The sequence below is a fragment of the Aplidium turbinatum genome, chromosome 10 (assembly GCF_918807975.1).
Source record: "Aplidium turbinatum chromosome 10, kaAplTurb1.1, whole genome shotgun sequence".
In the NCBI taxonomy this organism is placed as follows: Eukaryota; Metazoa; Chordata; class Ascidiacea; order Aplousobranchia; family Polyclinidae; genus Aplidium; species Aplidium turbinatum.
The window spans coordinates 26,863,871-26,882,734 of record NC_137481.1 but is presented as its reverse complement, the minus strand read 5'-3'; the positions used below and the strand labels follow the sequence as shown (position 1 = coordinate 26,882,734).

The following is an 18,864-nucleotide window of genomic DNA, read 5'->3' as shown; positions in this document are numbered from 1 at the left end:
CTGTTATTTTAATGGTTTGGCGGCCATTTTGGTTTGCCATATTGAATTTATAGGCTATCAGATAATTCAACAATTCTGAAAATAGTCTCATTGACTTCACAGGGTATAAAAACCTAGATATAGACACCAAAACTACATGTTTTGGTCATATGATGACTGAGTTATGGTCAATTTACTGTTTTGTTCAATGGTTTGGCGGCCATCTTGGAAGCTATCTTGAAAATAACCACCTTCCGGAAGTTGGATTCCTTAACATTTTGAATATGTTAGTACTGACACTCAATACTAATCAAATCAGTTGAAAAACCATTGGTAACTTATTGTAACCAAAAAGGTAACACCAACAACAAACAAGCGACTACAATAAGAAAAAAACAAGCAAAAAATTAATACATGACGTCACAATGACGTCATTAATAACATAATTTTGTGTCATTTTTATCTCGTGCATTTTGTAGTGGCAGTCAGTCCAAATGTAAAAAAATAACGTATCTAATTGCATAAAAATGCCGTGAAAAGAGCTCAAAATTGACTTGGGGGGAATCCCCGATTTGGGGGTGATCACGTGACCCAAAAAGTTGCGGCACCCACTAAAATTGAAGTTAGATTCATCAACTACAAAAAAATGCAAAAAAACAACGTGTAACACGTTTAGCCTAAAGATGCTCATTTTTGCCCCTAAGGGCCTGCACTATTTCGCAAAAAATCAGGACCGCAAAACCACAAGCTCGCTGAAGCGGCCTGATCCGGCCACACACCCCTGGATGCAAGATCAGCAGGGTTTTCGGCCAATGGCACGTAATGCCATTGTTCGACAGAGGAGAGCGTGTGCAGCACCTCCAAACGATTAGCAACAAACGTGGTGAACCGTGTTGATGTATTCGATTTCTCGAACAACGAAATTACTTAGTTTAGCCGCCAAAACGGCAGCAACAAGCTCAAGCCGCGGCACACTAACAGGCTTTATGGGGGCAACATGAGCCTTCCCCATTACAAACGCACAAGATACAATGAAATCAGCATACAAAACACGTAAATATGAACACGCTCCATAACCACTGATGCTCGCATCAGAGAAGGTGTGCAGTTCAAAATTTAGCACCTTCTTTCCCAATTTAGTAAAACTTCTCTGCAGCTTCACATGTTCTAAATGTGGCAGAGCTTGGGCCCACTTATCCCATTCCACCCCAACCCCAGGAATTGATGTTATGTCGTCATCCCAGCCTAAAGAGGCAGAACAAGCCTTCTGCAGCAACTGCTTAGCTGGCAGTAAAAATGGTTGAAGCAGACCAAGGGGGTCATAAGTTTGCCCTATCATGGAAGCCAAACCTCTCCGAGAGCACGATTTTTGGGTGACGTTCACACGTACTCTCATTTCATCCGATTCGGGTTCCCAGAAGACCCCAAATTAAGGGCCTTCTGCACTGGTAACTGGGCACCCTGCAACTCTACATTTGATGCAAGGTCTTTCTCAGGCAATGAACGGAGTGTGGTTACATTTATTTAGGTAACTTATAAAAATGTGGTAATATTTGTTTAGGTTACTGTATATTCAACGTATAAGGATAGTTTATATTTAAGTATGAGAATGGTTTGTTTATCAGTTGAATTAAGATTAAGGCTGTCGGACTATCTGATAAATATTCTATCTAACTAATTTATCTAGTTTGACTATCTGACTCCATGAACTAATTTCCACACAATTTGTTTCTCGGCAGCCGATTTGTAGCAAGAATTGACAGCGACAGACACGTGTTTCGCCCATGAGGCTGGGCTCATTAGTATCGCACCGTATTCTGCCACAAATTTATTCGACCACCGCTTTACCAGTCAGTTTAACTCTTATCTTTGTGGAAACAAAGAAAGAGCCAACAAAACCAGCAGGCGCCAGGGCAGAGGACATTGTGAAGAAAGGGGCGTTCTTCCCGGCTATCAGCACAAGGCTGAGCACTCACTAGTACAGCGAGCAGCTGCGATTCGCCAACCATAACGGTGTAGCTTCCACGCTAGCCATTCAGACCATCCAATCAACAATATGTTTCTCGGCAGCCGATTTGTAGCAAGAATTGACAGCGACAGACACGTGTTTCGCCCATGAGGCTGGGCTCATCAGTATCGCACCGTATTCTGCCACAAATTTATTCGACCACCGCTTTACCAGTCAGTTTAACTCTTATCTTTGTGGAAACAAAGAAAGAGCCAACAAAACCAGCAGGCGCCAGGGCAGAGGACATTGTGAAGAAAGGGGCGTTCTTCCCGGCTATCAGCACAAGGCTGAGCACTCACTAGTACAGCGAGCAGCGAACAAACCATTTTATATTCTGTTCCCTTTTTTGTATTTACTTCGGGAGCAGTTTACATGGAAAATTACCGAAACACTAGGAAATAAATTTAAGTTAAAGTAGTTTACTTTAGTAAAAGAAAGGGAAACTTATATGACAAAATAATGGATCGCTACAGGAGTACCTGTTTCTCATTGGAGCAAAATTTTGTTAAGTGAAAACTACCACTCATTAACAAAGTACGTAGTTGATCAACCAGCTTAAGTCGGCAGCCGTGTCTGTCGGCAGCCGTGGCTGAGTGGTTAGCGCGTTGGGCTCGCAGTCGAGAGTCTGCATGTTCGACTCCAGCCACCCGCACTTGCTGTTGTTTCTCTGGGCAAGAAACTTTACGATAATTGCCTCTACCTAGTGATCGATATCGAGTAATGGGTAGTACCAAATTTAAGTCATAAGTAGAGTAGACAACCGGAAACAGACATTGCAGTCGGCTGCAGCGTGGGTCAGGTGTATGTTGGAAGGCGTACACCGATGCATAGCGCTCAAGTCCGCTTTCCCGCAATGCAGGATAAAGATAAACAAACAAACAAACAAACAATTGCTGCATCAATGGAAACACATGATTTGCACAAATCATCAACATAGATATTACGCATGTGTTGAGAGTTTCAGCATCTGCTCCAGTCGCATTCTCCGATGCTGTTGTCCGAAAAGCATATGCTGCACAGGTTGGAGATGACTTAGCTCCGAATACATGCGTGCGCATGCGATAGTCAACCGGCTCTGCATGGACATCGTTGTTTGGGAACCACAAGAATCGAAAGGCATCTTGGTCCTTTACATCAACCCGAACCTGTGAAAACATTGCCTTTATGTCACCGATTACTGCAATAGGATGTTGTCTAAATCGTAGCAACACTCCTACCAGATTATTCATTAAATCTGGTCCCTGTAAGAGCATGTCATTGAAGGATTGACCATTGCATTTTGCGCTACAATCGAACACAACCCTGAACTTCGTGTGAATGGCCGTGCAATGATGCGGCACATAACAAACTCTTCCCTCATGACCAGGAGAGTCTTCAGGAATACGAATGGCATAACCTGAATCAATATAGTCCGACATTTTGGCGCAGTACTTTTCGAACAAGTTTGGGTCTGCAATAAACCGCTTTTTCAGGTTGTTTAGTCTCTTTAATGCCATAAAACGATTATTGGGTAGAGAGGGCTTTTCCTCTTTCCACAACAGCCCAACCGAGCAATGGCCATCAACCTTTTTGATAGTTTGTTCAAGAATACCCAAGGCACGTTTGTCCTCGATAGATGGGCATTATACTTGAGGGAGCTCTACATCCTTAAAATCTTGATTAAGTATTTGTAGAATATCTCTACAAGAATTGTCTTCGACATCATTGTGATGAACAAAATTAACCATCACACGTCGGCACCCACGTTGTATTTCCTGATCACTTACATTGTTACCGTAGATGGTCCATCCAAGTGCACTGTGCAAGCCACATGGCTCACCAGGTGCACCCTTTTTAATATCCTGTAACAAATATGCTTGGTGAAGGTCACTTCCCAGCAAGAGGTAAATTTTCCTATCCTGCAAGTGGGAAAAATCTAAATCCTTTAAGTGTGGATAAGGACGTACAAGATTCTCCGTGGGAATACTTGCACTGACGTCAACGATCTCGTCAAGGACTAATGCATCACGTACCACAAAGGCCGCTGACTCTGCGAAACCTTGTGGTAGGCCTACCTATACATTTTACCTTTTTATTTGCAACTGTTGATGCATTAGTCGTGACGAGTTCAACATTCGTCTCCGCGACTGGAACACCAAGCTTTTCTGCTAATCTAGCAGAACACATGTTGACACTGGACCCTTCATCGATGAAGGCATAGGTAAAAACACAGTGGCCCGGATCACCAGACCATACTTTGACTGGCACAACATTGAAGATAGTTGGAGAATTGTCCTTTATGTGAGGGATCACAGTAGAACATGATGTTCCCACAACAGAGTCTGCGTTCCCTGCAACACTATGTCTCTCTACATGTCCTTTCTGTTCTGCATTCCTGGTACCATCCGCCACATGAAGAAGAGTATTATGGTCTCCTTTGCACGTTTGGCAATGAAACTTGCTCCTGCACAGTGCAGCTTGGTCACCTGGTCGAAGGCAGTTAAAGCACAACCGATGTTCTCTGGTCAACTTTCTCTTTACCTCCACACTATGTTCCTCAAATGTAGCACATTTCCAAATGTCATGTGACTCCTGGCACACACAACATACCTTTTGCGTAGATTCTGACCACTTGGGCAACATGGTCTGCTGAGTAGCAAACACACTTGCTTTACCATGTGCCTGCATACTTCTACCACTAGGTTGACCCTTAGGCTTTCTTTCACTTCTATTTTGAGACAGAAGTTGGCTAAACTCACTGTCTGCCTCTGACGCTGCATTCTCAACCAGCTCACGCAGGTCTGTAAATGAACCACACCCTTTACGGTTGCTGATGGTGACAAATTGGGACCGTAGGGGAGATGTGGGACCTACGAACAGGGTGGGACCTATGAACCATGGCGTTATTTGGCCACCAAATGGATAAAAAATTTTGTAATTGCAATGGTGAAATCGAGATTTGCTTTCTTGCTGCCATGTGCGTTTTGGTCAGATTTGGTTCACTGTTTTGTCTTTCGTGCTCAAAAGTTACTTTTCAAGAAAAAAAGTAAAATTTTTCATTTAAATTTTTTTTAAGTTTTGAAAAGCAGGTATATTTTTCGAAAGAGTTTGTTGGTTACGCTATAGCCTATACTCGGGATAGTAGCAGTGAATAGGTGACAAGATGAAGTCAGAAACTTTAAAGAACCCCACCAATTCTGAGAAGGGGTTCATGATTCCTACATGAGTGGTACATAGGTCCCACAGGTGTGGGACCTATGAACCACTTTTCTAAAAAAAGTTTAAATGCACTTTTGAGGTATTTCATATTATTCAACCCATTCGTTCTTTTTAGTGTAGTGAGGTAAGGTAGTTATCAATTTTCCTGCCAAGTTTCAGGGTCAGGTTAGTTTAACTTTTTGAGTTGGAAGCTAAACTGCAAAAAGTGGTTCATAGGTCCCACATCTCCCCTACTTTGTATGGAAGGCGATGAAACAACTTCTGTAAAAGGTCATCGCTGTTGAGTAACCCAGCCTTGTCCCAAGTAGAAAAACTTGTTTCACAGCGATATATTTTATCGCACAACTCTAGCAAGGCCTCTGAATCCCAATCCTTGAGTGTTGGTCCATCTACTAGGTCTTGCTTTACCTTGGCCATTCAGTGCTTCCACTTTTACAAAGCTAGATTACCACTTGTATTACCACATTTGTCCTCAGATTACCACATTTTTTACTGTGATTTTTTACCCGAACTTAATCGTATTTTGAAAAATTACTTTAAATTTGGTGCATTTTGAGAGCATTTTCAACAAAAACGTGTGTATAAATATTCCTGTAAAATGGTGCTGTCTGGTGGCATAGCAAAAGAATAAGATCATGTTTTCTTAGGCATTTTTCGGTAATAAAGCTAAGTCTCTATGTTTTCTTGTTGCTAATTCCTGGCTGAGATATTTGAATGTTTAGTATTCGCAAAACTCGCTCTTTTAATGCAGTTTCGTTTAAAATTAGGCAAACTTTGTTTTAGAGACATAGAGACTGAAAGCATCATTCTCAATATCGTGACGTCACACGCGTGCCAAAGGGGGCGTTGAAACCCCCAACCCCCCCCCCTGGTTACGCCACTGCAAAGTACTGTACTTGACACCGCAGCTAGAATCTGAAAGACATCTTGGCTATGAATATGATCACATGGTCACCCTACCTTCAAAGTCAAAAGTCAGGACGCATTCCAAAATCAAACCGAAAACAGCGGAACATGCTAGTCACATACTGTTATAAGTAGTTTTTTGCATATCTGTTCGATTTTGGAGGACAACAGTTTAAATTCTTTTATTTATTGATAGTATTTTAAGTCAAATTTTCAAAATTTATAATTTCCACATTTTGGCAACATTTCCACACAAAATTTCCATATTACCACATTTTACCACAAATTTTTCATTACCACATTTTTACCACAAGCATGATGAAAATTCCACAATTGTGGTAATTACCACAAAAGTGGAAGCGCTGTGGCTAGGTAGCCACTTTAACAAGTCGAAATTCTGCCACTGAAATTGACTAGAATGAAACCACCAACCAATCATAAGCTACGGTTTAAGTGACGTAAAAAATGGCGAAAAGAAGATCATAGAAAGTAAATTAAGTGATGGATTTTTTGTCAGCTGGTTGGCTTAGGGGATATGGTTAGGGCTAGAAAGTAGTCATTTCATTGACGCGTGTTCGATTCTCACCACTGCTATTGCTCTTTTTCTTCTGTAATTACCAAATAAAGTTCAAAACAAGCATTAACTCTCTGGATGAGTGCTAGAAGGGTCACAACTGGACGGTAGCCTCTTATAACACGTTCTGATTGGTTGGCGGTTGCATTGTAGTCAATTTCAGTGGCAGAATTTCGACTTGTTAAAGTGGCTACCCTGTGGCTATTAGCTTACCAGAGTTGCCAAATCTTTTTTCTAACCTTTCCCATGCCATCCTGTATGCCTGTTCTCGATCACCCAAACAGCTCAGACCAGCAATGACATCTTTGGCTTTCCCACGACAATACTCTTCCAAGAAAGCCATTCGCACATGACTGTCATAGTATACACTCTCTACCTACTCGGAGAAACGCCTTTTAAAGTTACCAAATTCTAAAATGTCACCGGTGAAAGGGGTTAAAGTTAAGCGAGGACCAGAAGGAAAACCAGGAGGAGCACTTGTGCCTTGGAGAAAGGGAGAGAACACGTGAGGATTTCCTACATGTGGGTACATAGCGGGTGGAGCACAATTGAATTGTGGTGCATTTGGATCTAATCCTCACCAGCCTGGCAAGTTTCCTTGATGATTTTAAGCACGTTTTGATGAAACTTCCACGTGATTATCATTTCCTCCACTATTGATAAGTCCACTGTTATTACCAGACTGATGCAATAACTCTTCCTTCTTAGACACCTGAAACTCATGCTGATGCAATTCTTTCTTTAGCTGACTGGTGGTAGGCTTTAGTTCAATCAGTAGAGAAGTTTCCGGTTGATTTAAATTTGGTGATTTGTGCACAACAGGAGGAGTTGATAAACTTATGGAGTGCATTGCTTTTAGGTTGCTTGCTGGCTTGGTCTGTTGCAAAGCCCTACACCTATCCAACAAGCCATACACAATATCTTCTAGTTGGCTAATGCGTTTTTCTAATGGTGCTTCCACTACCTGATTAGCCTCTAAAACTTCTAAATGGAGCTCGGACAGTGCTTCAACAAGATCCAAACACTGATCATACAGTACATCACTAGGCATTTCTACGCTCTTTCTTTCCAAAGTAGATAACTGCACTTGCAGTTTGGCCAACTGCCTTTTGGTGCGCAAGGCTGCAGATTGATTAGTGACAGAAACTACCGGTAGGTGTTTGTTTTGTTTGTTTTATTATCTTTATCCTGCATTGCGGGAAAGCGGACTTGAGCACTATGCATCGGTGTACGCCTTCCGACGTACACCTGACCCACGCTGCAGCCGACTGCAATGTCTGTTTCCGGTTGTCTGCTCTACTTATGACTTAAATTTGGTACTACCCATTACTCGAAATCGATCACTGGTTAGAGGCAATTATCGTAAAGTTTCTTGCCCAGAGAAACAACAGCAAGTGCGAGTGGCTGGAGTCGAACATGCAGGCTCTCGACTGCGAGCCCAACGCGCTAACCACTCGGCCACTGCTGAGTGAAGGTGAAGAAGTGGCACCTTCATGTTGATCTAATATTATGTGGGAAGGTCGCTCTGCTGAAGATTTTGAATCTGCAGTATGAGTACCTTCACCTAATAATAATAATAATGTTATGGTTTTATTTATTGTCGCTCTACAACAGCTAAGGTCTTTTAGCGACAGGGCTCATTTTTAATTTTATACCAGGTTTACGATGTTATCACATTATTACCCGACTCATTCTCTCTGCGTTATGCAAGAAAGAACACAATCGGTACCGTTTTTAAAGTCTTCGGTTTGACCCGACCTGGAATCGATCTCAGATCTACCAGCACCAGAGCCGAAGGCGAAACCACTCGGCCACTGAGCTGGTGTTTTCACCTTCACCTATTGAAGTTTCCAAGTCCCTATCAGCATGTGTGGTGTCGTCAACCGCTGGCGTCTTAACTTTCTTATTATCTAATTTCTTCGGAGGTATGTTAATTACAGAAACAAATAAAAACAAACTAGGCAACTGTAGGCTACCAGTGCACTAAGAAATTAAATATTTCTACTCAGTATGATAGCTCGGCCTACTGTCAACTTAATTAATAAAACTACAGTAGCCTACAGCTGTACGCCAACAAACAGCACTAATAGTATAATATGCTAGTAACCACTTAATCTAGCACAGACTGAAGCACACTAACCCACTCACACTTCCAGGTAAGGGGATAAGGCAACAAAATGCTGTAGCACAATACAACAATGAAATGAATATTTTTTACAAATCTAATGTAGCTTAAGGAATGTGTGTGTGACTCGACAGGCAGAATTGCTGTAAAGGAAAATATTTTTTACAAATCTAATGTAGCTTAAGGAATGTGTGCGTGACTCGACAGGCAGAATTGCTGTAAAGGAAAATATTTTTTACAAATCTAATGTAGCTTAAGGAATGTGTGTATTAGAAAACACTTACTGATGGGCTTAGGTATTAGACTCTAACTCAGACCAAGTAGGGTAAAGCTCTGTATAACTGTTCACACTGTCAGGCACTACAACTTCAGCACAACAATAATAGGCTATGTCCAAATGACTTGTAATGCACTGAGTCTAAACACTAACAACAGCATGCAACACAAACAAATAAGAGAGCACTTACCACACCTTGATTACAAACTTACCGACTGGTTAAAACATAATCCAGAATTTAGAGTCTACATACAACGCACCATTTGTAAAAAATATTTTCCCTCACAGCAATTCTGCCTGTCGAGTCACGCACACATTCCAAAAGAACGAAATTTAAAGAGCACTACGGTTCAATGATAAATTTGGACTCGAGGCAGTCGCATTACAATTTAAAATAAACGGGGACAAAATTATCGTTTGTTACAAACACAGTTCCGCTAATTCAAAAATGGCTGTCAGGGGACCTTTCGAACAGAAGTTTTGAAAGGTGCCCGAAAGGTCACGGTTGCAAAATATAAGTTATGATTTTTACAGTTGTAAAAATGTTAGAAATGAGAAAGGAAACTTGTCTAAAAGTGACATGTTTAAGTAAAGCTAATAACACTATGTAACACAAAATTTGTCATTGGGTTAAAACTATTATTTTCTGATTTAATATGGCCTAAATCAACAAAAATGAGCATTCATAAAGTTCAAACTTCGGTTTTGACTTAATGAGATTCATTTATTGGATTTTCTGGCTAATTGTGCCTTTTTAATGCAATGGCTCCCACTAGACTATATCTTTTTTAAATCAATATAAAGAAGTTAAATCTAAGATTATTTATTGTTGTCTGTGTTGTTATTCTAAAATAATGACGATGAACGTTGTTTCAGAGATTCTTTAAATAAGCAAGACAAAAACATGCATAGAACGCGATTTTAATTTAGGCTACAAACACGATAGAAGACCTAAAGGCCTGAATAAGTGAATATAGCCTACCCTGCTAAAGGCCTTTGGTCAAAATTATTACAGAACAAACTTATACGTCGTCACTTAAAGCACTTACAACTTATAACATAATTACAAAGAAATGTTTTTTTTTGAGATTGGCGATGATATATCAGTTTTCTTTCACGTAAACCAGGGGTCACCAAACTACGGCCCGCGGGCCGGACTGATTTCATCCCGCCCGCCACGTGCTGCGAAAATAACAGCTGCACTACATCTGTTAAGAAAAAAAGTTACCAAACTTTTTGTAAAGGACTGACGTTGCTGTTTATCATTAGGCCACCACAAACGGGGACAGTCTAGGCCAAATTTGGAAAGATGTAATGTTTTTTCAAGAGCACGATGCCCTGTAGTGTATCACAGCAGGGGATAACTTTTCCAGCAATCTTTCGATTTTCATCACAACTTTGCTATTCTACCGCTGACTTTGTTATTTATTGTGCTCAATTCAAGTCAATGGAGATTCTCAATATGAGAAGAAAGGCGTTCTTCCCGGCTATCAGCACAAGGCTGATTACTCACTAGCACAGCGAGCTGCAGTGACGCTTCGCTAACCAGAACGGTGTAGCTTCCACGCCAGCCATTGAGACCTCCAATTAAACGTTTAAGTTATTTTGGCAGCCGATTGTAGCATCGAATAGACAGCGATAGACACGTGTTTCGCCCATGAGGCTGGGCTCATCAGTATCGCACCGTATTCTTGCCACTTGAGTAATCGACCGCCGCTTTACCAGTCAGTTTAACTCTTATCTTTGTGGAAAGAAAGAGCTAACAAAACCAGCAGGTGCCAGGGGTAGGTCAATGTGAAGAAAGGCGTTCTTCCCGGCTATCAGCACAAGGCTGATTACTCACTAGCACAGCGAGCTGCAGTGACGCTTCGCTAACCAGAACGGTGTAGCTTCCACGCCAGCCATTGAGACCTCCAATTAAACGTTTAAGTTATTTTGGCAGCCGATTGTAGCATCGAATAGACAGCGATAGACACGTGTTTCGCCCATGAGGCTGGGCTCATCAGTATCGCACCGTATTCTTGCCACTTGAGTAATCGACCGCCGCTTTACCAGTCAGTTTAACTCTTATCTTTGTGGAAAGAAAGAGCTAACAGGGAAGAACGCCTTTCTTCACATTGACCTACCCCTGGCACCTGCTGGTTTTGTTAGCTCTTTCTTTCCACAAAGATAAGAGTTAAACTGACTGGTAAAGCGGCGGTCGATTACTCAAGTGGCAAGAATACGGTGCGATACTGATGAGCCCAGCCTCATGGGCGAAACACGTGTCTATCGCTGTCTATTCGATGCTACAATCGGCTGCCAAAATAACTTAAAGGAGATTCTCAATAGTTATATATCTTTTCGCAATTTGTATCCGGCCCGCAGCTGTTAATCTCGCAGCAATCCGGCCCTCAGAGAAAAAAGTTTGGTGACCCCTGACGTAAACGGTTCATATGTAGTCCTCCATCTATATACTTTCATTGTAGGCCAACTGGCCTTTATATAGCGTTCCTCAAAAACCTGATATCTTGATCAAATCTTTCACCTTGTTTCTCTGAGGAGCCGCCCTTTTTATTTTTGCATTGATCAAGGCGAGCATGTAGTGTGTGTAGTTTCAGTGACATCCTGCATCCCATATTTTAATACGCATCCCTGAGTTGATCAAAAAGCACCCTGTAGTTCTCTGTCTTGTGATTGCCCACAAATCTGTTAACTACAGAAATGAAACAAGTCCAAGCTGTCTGTTAAACTTCAGACAGCATCTCGATCAGGAAAATAAATGCAGTTTATCAGTCGCTTCACTTCCAATCACTTAAATACTCCAGCTTTGGTTTTTGCATCTTGCAGTTTTTAAAACAGCTCTTTAATTGCTTGAATGCTCCACCCTCTGTTGAGTTGTTTAAGACCTAGTTTTATGTGCAGAGAAGACATCAGTATTTTTGTTGCATCTACCAGAGATTGTTGCTTTACATTATAAGGTCCAATCTCATAGCTGGTTCTTGGAGGCCAATTCCTCTTCCTATAGTAAAAAACTGTGTTTCTGCTATCCCAGAGACAAAGGCAGCATTGAAACTTGATAGAACCACCCTGAAGGGCCATGATGAAGGCCACTATCTTGAAATCACCAACAACCTCCCAATTGTAGAGGTCCTACTTCAATGCACTCATCACGATTTTGATGTTTTAATATTCTTCCTTCATATAAACTGAGTAAGCCGGAAGAATGGAGGGACACTTGTCTGCGTTACTCAACAATACAGCTGAGAGACTTCTAGATGAGCTGTCGATGAAGAGCTTCCACTCAAGGATTGCAGGAAATGCCTATTTAGCCTGAAAAAGTTTTTCTATAGCCTATCATGGCCGTAGCATAAACCGTCTTTAAATGTGTAGAACACTGAAAAACTTCTTTGTGAAATAAGTTGAACATCGTTTATATCTTTTTATTTGCGGTAGTAAGTGCGCTTTTTACCAGTAACTCGGAGTTGAAGACAAGACAAACACATTGTGTAGGGTTGTATCTGGTGTGGTTACATTTTTTATTTAGGTTATTTAAGTATAAGTTTAAGTATGAGAATGGTTTGTTTATAAATTGAATTAAGATGAAGGCTGTCTAACTACGTGATGAAATTTCTATTTATCTAATTTAGCTAGTTTGGCTATCTGACTCCATTATCTAATTTCCACACAATTTTAATTGCACACAATCCACACAATCACACAATCTAATTTCACACAATCTAATTTCCACACAATTATCTAATTTCCACACAATTCGAATTATAATTTTAAGTTATCAGAAGGTGTTCGCATAATGTTGTAGGTCTATAACACAATTTGAATTTAAACAGTACAGAATAGTGAAATTGCAGAACAGCAAAACATTATCACAAATTATTAGATTTTAAGTAAACAAACAATTTAATGTTTTCTGAGAGCTGAACTGGTCTAACTGGGCTGGTTTGATGTGATCAAGCTGGTCCGATTTGATAGAGCTGGTTTGATATGAGCTCTTTGTCTAATTGAGCTGGTTTGATGTGATAGAGCTAGTCCGATTTTATAGAGCTCTTTGTCTAATTGAGCTGGTTTGATGTGATAGAGCTCTCGTCAAAGGACGAACAAACCATTTTATTGTGTGCGCCCTTTTTTCTATTTTCTTTGGGAGCAGTTGCATGGAAAATTACAGAAACTTTAGTAAAAGGCAGGAAAACTTATATGTTGAAATAATGGATCGCTACACTGGCAAAGCAGTAAATGTGAATAAATTGATCAAGAAAGGTATGCGACTGCAAAAATGCTCAGCCTTTTTTGTTTCATCGCAAAAGCAAAACCTTGCAAGGCTTTGTGTGCAAACAGAATCCAATTGTTACTTAAAGTGCCCCTGACAGGTTGGACCCAAGTATAGTAACTTTTCTAAGCATTTCCTAGCGCAGAATTATGCTTAGCAAACTTTTTAATCTTAACCTCGAAGCTCGACTGGTTAGGGCAAAATTTATACAAAACGACAGTTCCGCAGCGCCACCACAGGCGAAACTCCACATTTCACTGCTCTGGGACGACTTTGGTGGTGTTACGTCATCCTGGGTGGGCGTCGTTAGCGACGGATGAAACAAATGCTTTTTAAATGTAATTGGTGGATCACAGTTTGGTCGGAGTTGGTACAAGCGGTTGCTTTTTTCAAAGATTTATTGTTTTTTGCAGTTAATAAAACTGTACTGGATACGTTCCTACAAAACCTAAAATATACTTGAAGTGAAAAATGAAGAAATTGTACGAATTATCATTCATATTGCTGGAAGCAGCTGACACTAAATTTTCAACGTTATGTATATGCCTATTTTCATGAGAAATGAGAAAAAATTCAAACTAATCTGAGGAACACAAACCTGAAGTTATTGTGGTACAATAAAGATTTTTTGTGTTTTTTTGGCAAAAGCAAACAGAAAATAGCAATTATTTCCCAAGGACAAAGAATTTTTCTTTTTTTGTTACACTTCTTCTTCTCTCGTGTTGTCGCTATATGTCAGGGCATCCGTTGGTTAGCCACTGCCTGGTGTCGTCATCTATAGAAACTAGGTCTTCCATACCATGAGGTGGTCTGTATAGCCGGCAATCCTTGATAATGTTGGCCGCCGTCTGCATTTCACCACACTCACAAGCAGCACTCTCTGCCAAGCCCCAGCGCAGCATGTCTGCACCATAGCGTCCAACACCAGTGAGCAAACGGTTACGCCTTGATGAGGCAAGTCTAGAGAGGCCATGGCCCAGCTGGTTCTCGGGCGGGGAACTAAATACTTGGCGAAGTGGGGATGTGCTGCTTCACCATTGTTCACTCCACGCCGCATGGCACCACTGTTTGCTAGGGCTTCCACCAGAGGCTGCCAGAAGGTCTTGTGCAGCGCATACAAATGGCTTTCTTGATTTTAGCCGCTGCTTTGGTGGACATCTCAGCGTGGTTGCGTGTAGCAGATGGCCAGGGTTTAGGGCTTTACGGCTCAGGGAAAGAACAGCACGTTGGCGCCGTAGTGCAGCTGGCTCAATGTTTGCAAGGACAGGCAAGCAGTCAGTTGGAGTTGGACGGAGGCAACCTGTGACAGTTCGCAGGCAGTTGTTGATTGGCACATCGACAAGGTCAGTATGGGCGCTTCTGCACCAAGTAGCAGCACAGTATTCAGCAGGGGCGTAGACTAAGGCTAAACCACTTGTTCTCAGCACTGAGGGGCTAGCACCCCACCTTGTACCAGCAAGACGTTTCAAGAGAGCAGAGCGAGCTGTCACTTTTCCGCGTAAGTGTTCTAGGTGTTTGCGGTATGTAAGAGATCGATCAAGTCGAACCCCAAGGTATGTGGCTTCAAAAGGAAGTGTCCGGCCGTTATTTTGGATGTTAATTTCCCTGTTTGAGTGTCTATTATATAGGTGGAAGGCAGAAGTCATGGTTTTCGCTTCACTCAACTTGAGGCGCCATTGGTGCAGATAAGAAGATAGAATGTCCATATCCTTAGTCAAGGTGTTCTGCACTGCTTCCCATTTGCGGTGAAAATAAAGAATAGCCAGGTCATCTGCGTATGCGTATTTATTAGAGCAAGTATTTGGAAGGTCATAAATGTAGATGTTGAACAACATTGGGGAGAGAACAGATCCCTGCGGAACTCTATTTCTTAAACGCCTCTGTCGCCTTTTCTTTCCGTCGCTGGTTTTGAGGATGAAGCTGCGGTTGGAGATGAGTTCGACAATAAACTTAACCATGTGTCTATCTGGGATTATCTGCAGCAGTTTGTAAGTGAGACCCCTGTGCCAAACCGTATCATATGCCGCAGTAAGGTCGAGGAAGACCGCTCTCGACATCAGGTTGGCCTCAAACCCATCTTCGATGTTTTGTGTAAGCAAGGTTACTGGTTACTTGGTCGACTGTTGATCTTCCTCTCCTAAACCCGCCTGTTCTTGTGGGAGTTTGGGGTCAATAACGGGTTCCATTCGTCGGTGTAAGACGCGCTCCAGTAGTTTGAATGGCACGCGCAATAGGGAGATTTTGGGTCAGTTACCGGTTTGTTTGGTTTTGGGACTGCAACAATCAATGCTTTCCGCCAGAGTTTAGGGATCTTTAAGGTTCGCATGCAATGAGAATAAAAATTTCGTAGCCAATTAATTGTTTCCTTTCTTAAGTTTTGTATGAATTCGGGGTGAATCAGGTCTGGACTTGGAGCCTTCCCTGCTTTCAGTAACTTTATGGCTTCAGTCATTTCTTCGGTCGAAAAGTCTTCGGTTAGTTCGTTGTTATGCGTGTCATCCTTCCACATTTCTGATGTGAGGCTTGAGATTCTACGTTGAAGTTTGCGGTTTGTATTTTGTTGGTGTTGTCCATTTTCCACAACCTGCGATGCAATGGCATTAGGTGTTACAGGGAATTTCGAACAAGTTCTAGAACTTCTTCCAGTCAGGCGATTGACCGTGTTCCATGCTTTACGACTGGAGTGGGTAAAGTCTATGGCTTCGACTGTCTCAATCCATCGCTCCTGGCGTTTGGTGTTCTTCGTCGTATGAGCTGTTCTTCCGGACTATATGTTTGGGCATGATGTCATCAGCCACTCGACAGTCTCGTCATCCAGGGCCTTCAGTCCAAGCGTTCCATGTGGTGGTTGATGGATTGGGCAGTCATGGACGACATGATCTACTGTCTGGTCTGTGGCGCCACACTCGCATCCCGGTGAGGGAGCCAGGCCCCATCTGCACATGTCTGAACGAAAGCGACCGACGCCGGTTCGTAGGCGGTTAAGCCAGACCCACGCAAGTCTTGTGAGGGACATTCCCGGAGGGTGGGGATCGACGTCGGGTAGGAAATCACGGAGTCTGGAGGTGTTGTTTTGCCACTCCATGTTCCATGTGTAGTTCGTCCAGTGTGCCGCACTTATTCCAAGATCTTCAACGTTGTTCAGAAGCTGTCGTGCGGCGGGCACAAATGGGCGTCTTGATTTCAGTCGCTGCTGTCCTCCAGGTAGGCGCTGGAGTGTACTGTGGAGGAGGTGGCCGGGTCCAGCGCGCGACGAGCAAGGGAAATCATGGCTCCTTTACGGCGAAGCTCAGCAGGTTGGATGCCTGCAAGGATGGGAAGGCAGTCTGTTGGAGTGGGACGCTTTTGTGATTGATTAACATCGGTCAGAAGCATTGCCAACGTTGTGCCAATTCATAACAATTTCGGTGTTTTTTTTTTAAATTAAGCAAATGTAGGCTATGCCATCATTTTGCTACAATTTTAAATTTTAATAATAGGCTATCAATGCTGTTATTATTTTCTGATACCGTACAAGTATACTATGAATATTTAAGACCAGCGTTGGTCAGAAGAGTAGCCAATGCTTTTATTACTTATTTCCATTTTTAAAAATATCAATAGCCTACACACCTTTTTTATGCGGTTTTGTTAAAAAATATGTTTGTGTGAGCAAACATCGGTTAGAAATTAAATAATAGGAGATGTTTTACTGGTGCAAATTGAGCTAAACTATCACAAGATGTATACAGTGACAATTTGCTTTTATTCCGACGTTTCGTCAATCAGACACGACTGACTTCTTCAGGGGCTAGACCAGGTAGTGACTACCTGTCTAGCATGGCAAAACAAGTCAGTCGTGTCTGATTGACGAAACGTCGGAATAAAAGCAAATTGTCACTGTATACATCTTGTGATAGTTTAGCTCAATTTGCACCAGTAGAACATCTCCTATTATTTAATTTAATGCCTGGTGAACAGCCTCATTCAATTTTCATCATCGGTTAGAAATGTTGCCAACGTTGTGCCAATTGAACAACTATTCTAAAGTTTTCTTTCAATTTATGCAAATGTACACCATCATTTGCTACAGACCAGGCCAGTGAGAAGATAATTTGGGCCTGGTACCAATGAGATCTTTGGGTCTCTAAACAGTTTTAAGAATAACGCACTACATCTAAATATACGCGGTAGTTTGTTTGTTTTTCCGGACACCTTGAAGAAGTTACGGGCTCCTAACATTATCCAGGGCCCGAGTTCAAAAGTACTCCCTGAACTCCCCTGACACCGCTACTGGTGGGCAATTCCCAGCTTCAGGAGCAGTCATGTTGCGTCGAAATCTCTCCTCAGTTTCTTGAAGCGAGATTTCACAAAACGATCGCTACTTTTACTTTCAACGATCCGGCGAATCGTTTTTTCTCCTCCCGCGGTGCATAGAACAACACTGCAGGCACAATAATTGTTGTGAAAACTCCATTATGACGTCACTACTTAAACTTTGACTGGTCAATATGACGCGTTGAAGTGAAATAGGCAACAAAGCTTTAGAATGCGGCGATGTGTTATATCAACGTGAGGAGATGCAATTTAGCAGAAGAACTTGGTTTGTTTTGATGAAGGAAGACAAAGGCCATGACTTAATCCTTTGCTAAAGGGATTATGACGTCACTCGATTCACTTCGACTGTTCAAGCATGGCGGTTGTGCGCAATACACAATTACGTGGGGAGCCGAAAGCACAATGCTTATGTGAACAGCGCTAAGAGGAATTTTCGCTTCTTGCATCGAAAATATAAAAAATCGAATTCAATTGAGATATGAGTTTTAGAAATGATCAATAAGAAATGAGCCAAAAGAAGTTTTAGAAATGATCAAAATGAAACTATAGGAATGACTTACGACAATGTTTATGAAAACCTGGTAAGTGAATGTCTTTTATTCATTGAACCTGAAATAATTGTGTAAAGTCGTTTTTGTCACTAGGCTACGTTTACACAATTTAAAGAAAGTTATAAAACTCAATTTAGAGAAAGTTATAAAACTCAATGACCAATGGAAAACTTTCATATGAAATATTCTCGTGACAAATTTAGTGCCAGTGCTCCTAGATGAGTGCTAAGAAGATATCAGCAAAGTAGCAGAGCTTGTGATGTCCCACAACATGTGTAGGGTTTTGCTCAATCTTTGATTCTGCTGCTTCGGCAGTGTTTGCCTGACTGCTTGAATGTGTTTGTATTTTTATGTCGTGTGGATAGGTCTGTGATGGTTGTAGAGTATTTGCAAATGTAGCTTTCATTGCCGTCAACTGAATAATAATAATAATAACATGTTTTATTTTGCGCCCATTGCGACAACGTAGCCTACACTGCGACCTACATACGCAACACACGACTGGAATCCCAAATAAAACTTTAAACGTTGGCTGTCATTTGTAACAGTCGAAAATTTCTGTAACAAGTGCTGAAGCTTTTTAATATGATGGATGAAACCCCTGTCATTACATTCGATTTACATTTTGCAGGTGGCAAATTTAAGTCAAGTTGTTGGCAAAA

The 18,864-nt window shown here is 41.7% G+C and overlaps 1 protein-coding gene across 1 annotated transcript; it reads right to left on the bottom strand.

Annotated features, from left to right (window-relative positions):
• Positions 1–847: 847 nt before the first annotated feature.
• On the bottom strand, positions 848–7,197 carry LOC145779109 (uncharacterized). Its single transcript, XM_082590680.1, has 5 exons — positions 7,071–7,197; positions 4,055–4,767; positions 3,754–3,885; positions 2,868–3,552; positions 848–1,263 (listed from the first exon to the last, which is right to left on the bottom strand). The coding sequence occupies exons 1-5, from the start codon at positions 7,195–7,197 to the stop codon at positions 848–850; spliced, it is 2,073 nt and encodes a 690-aa protein (XP_082446806.1).
• Between the last annotated feature and the right edge of the window lie 11,667 nt (positions 7,198–18,864).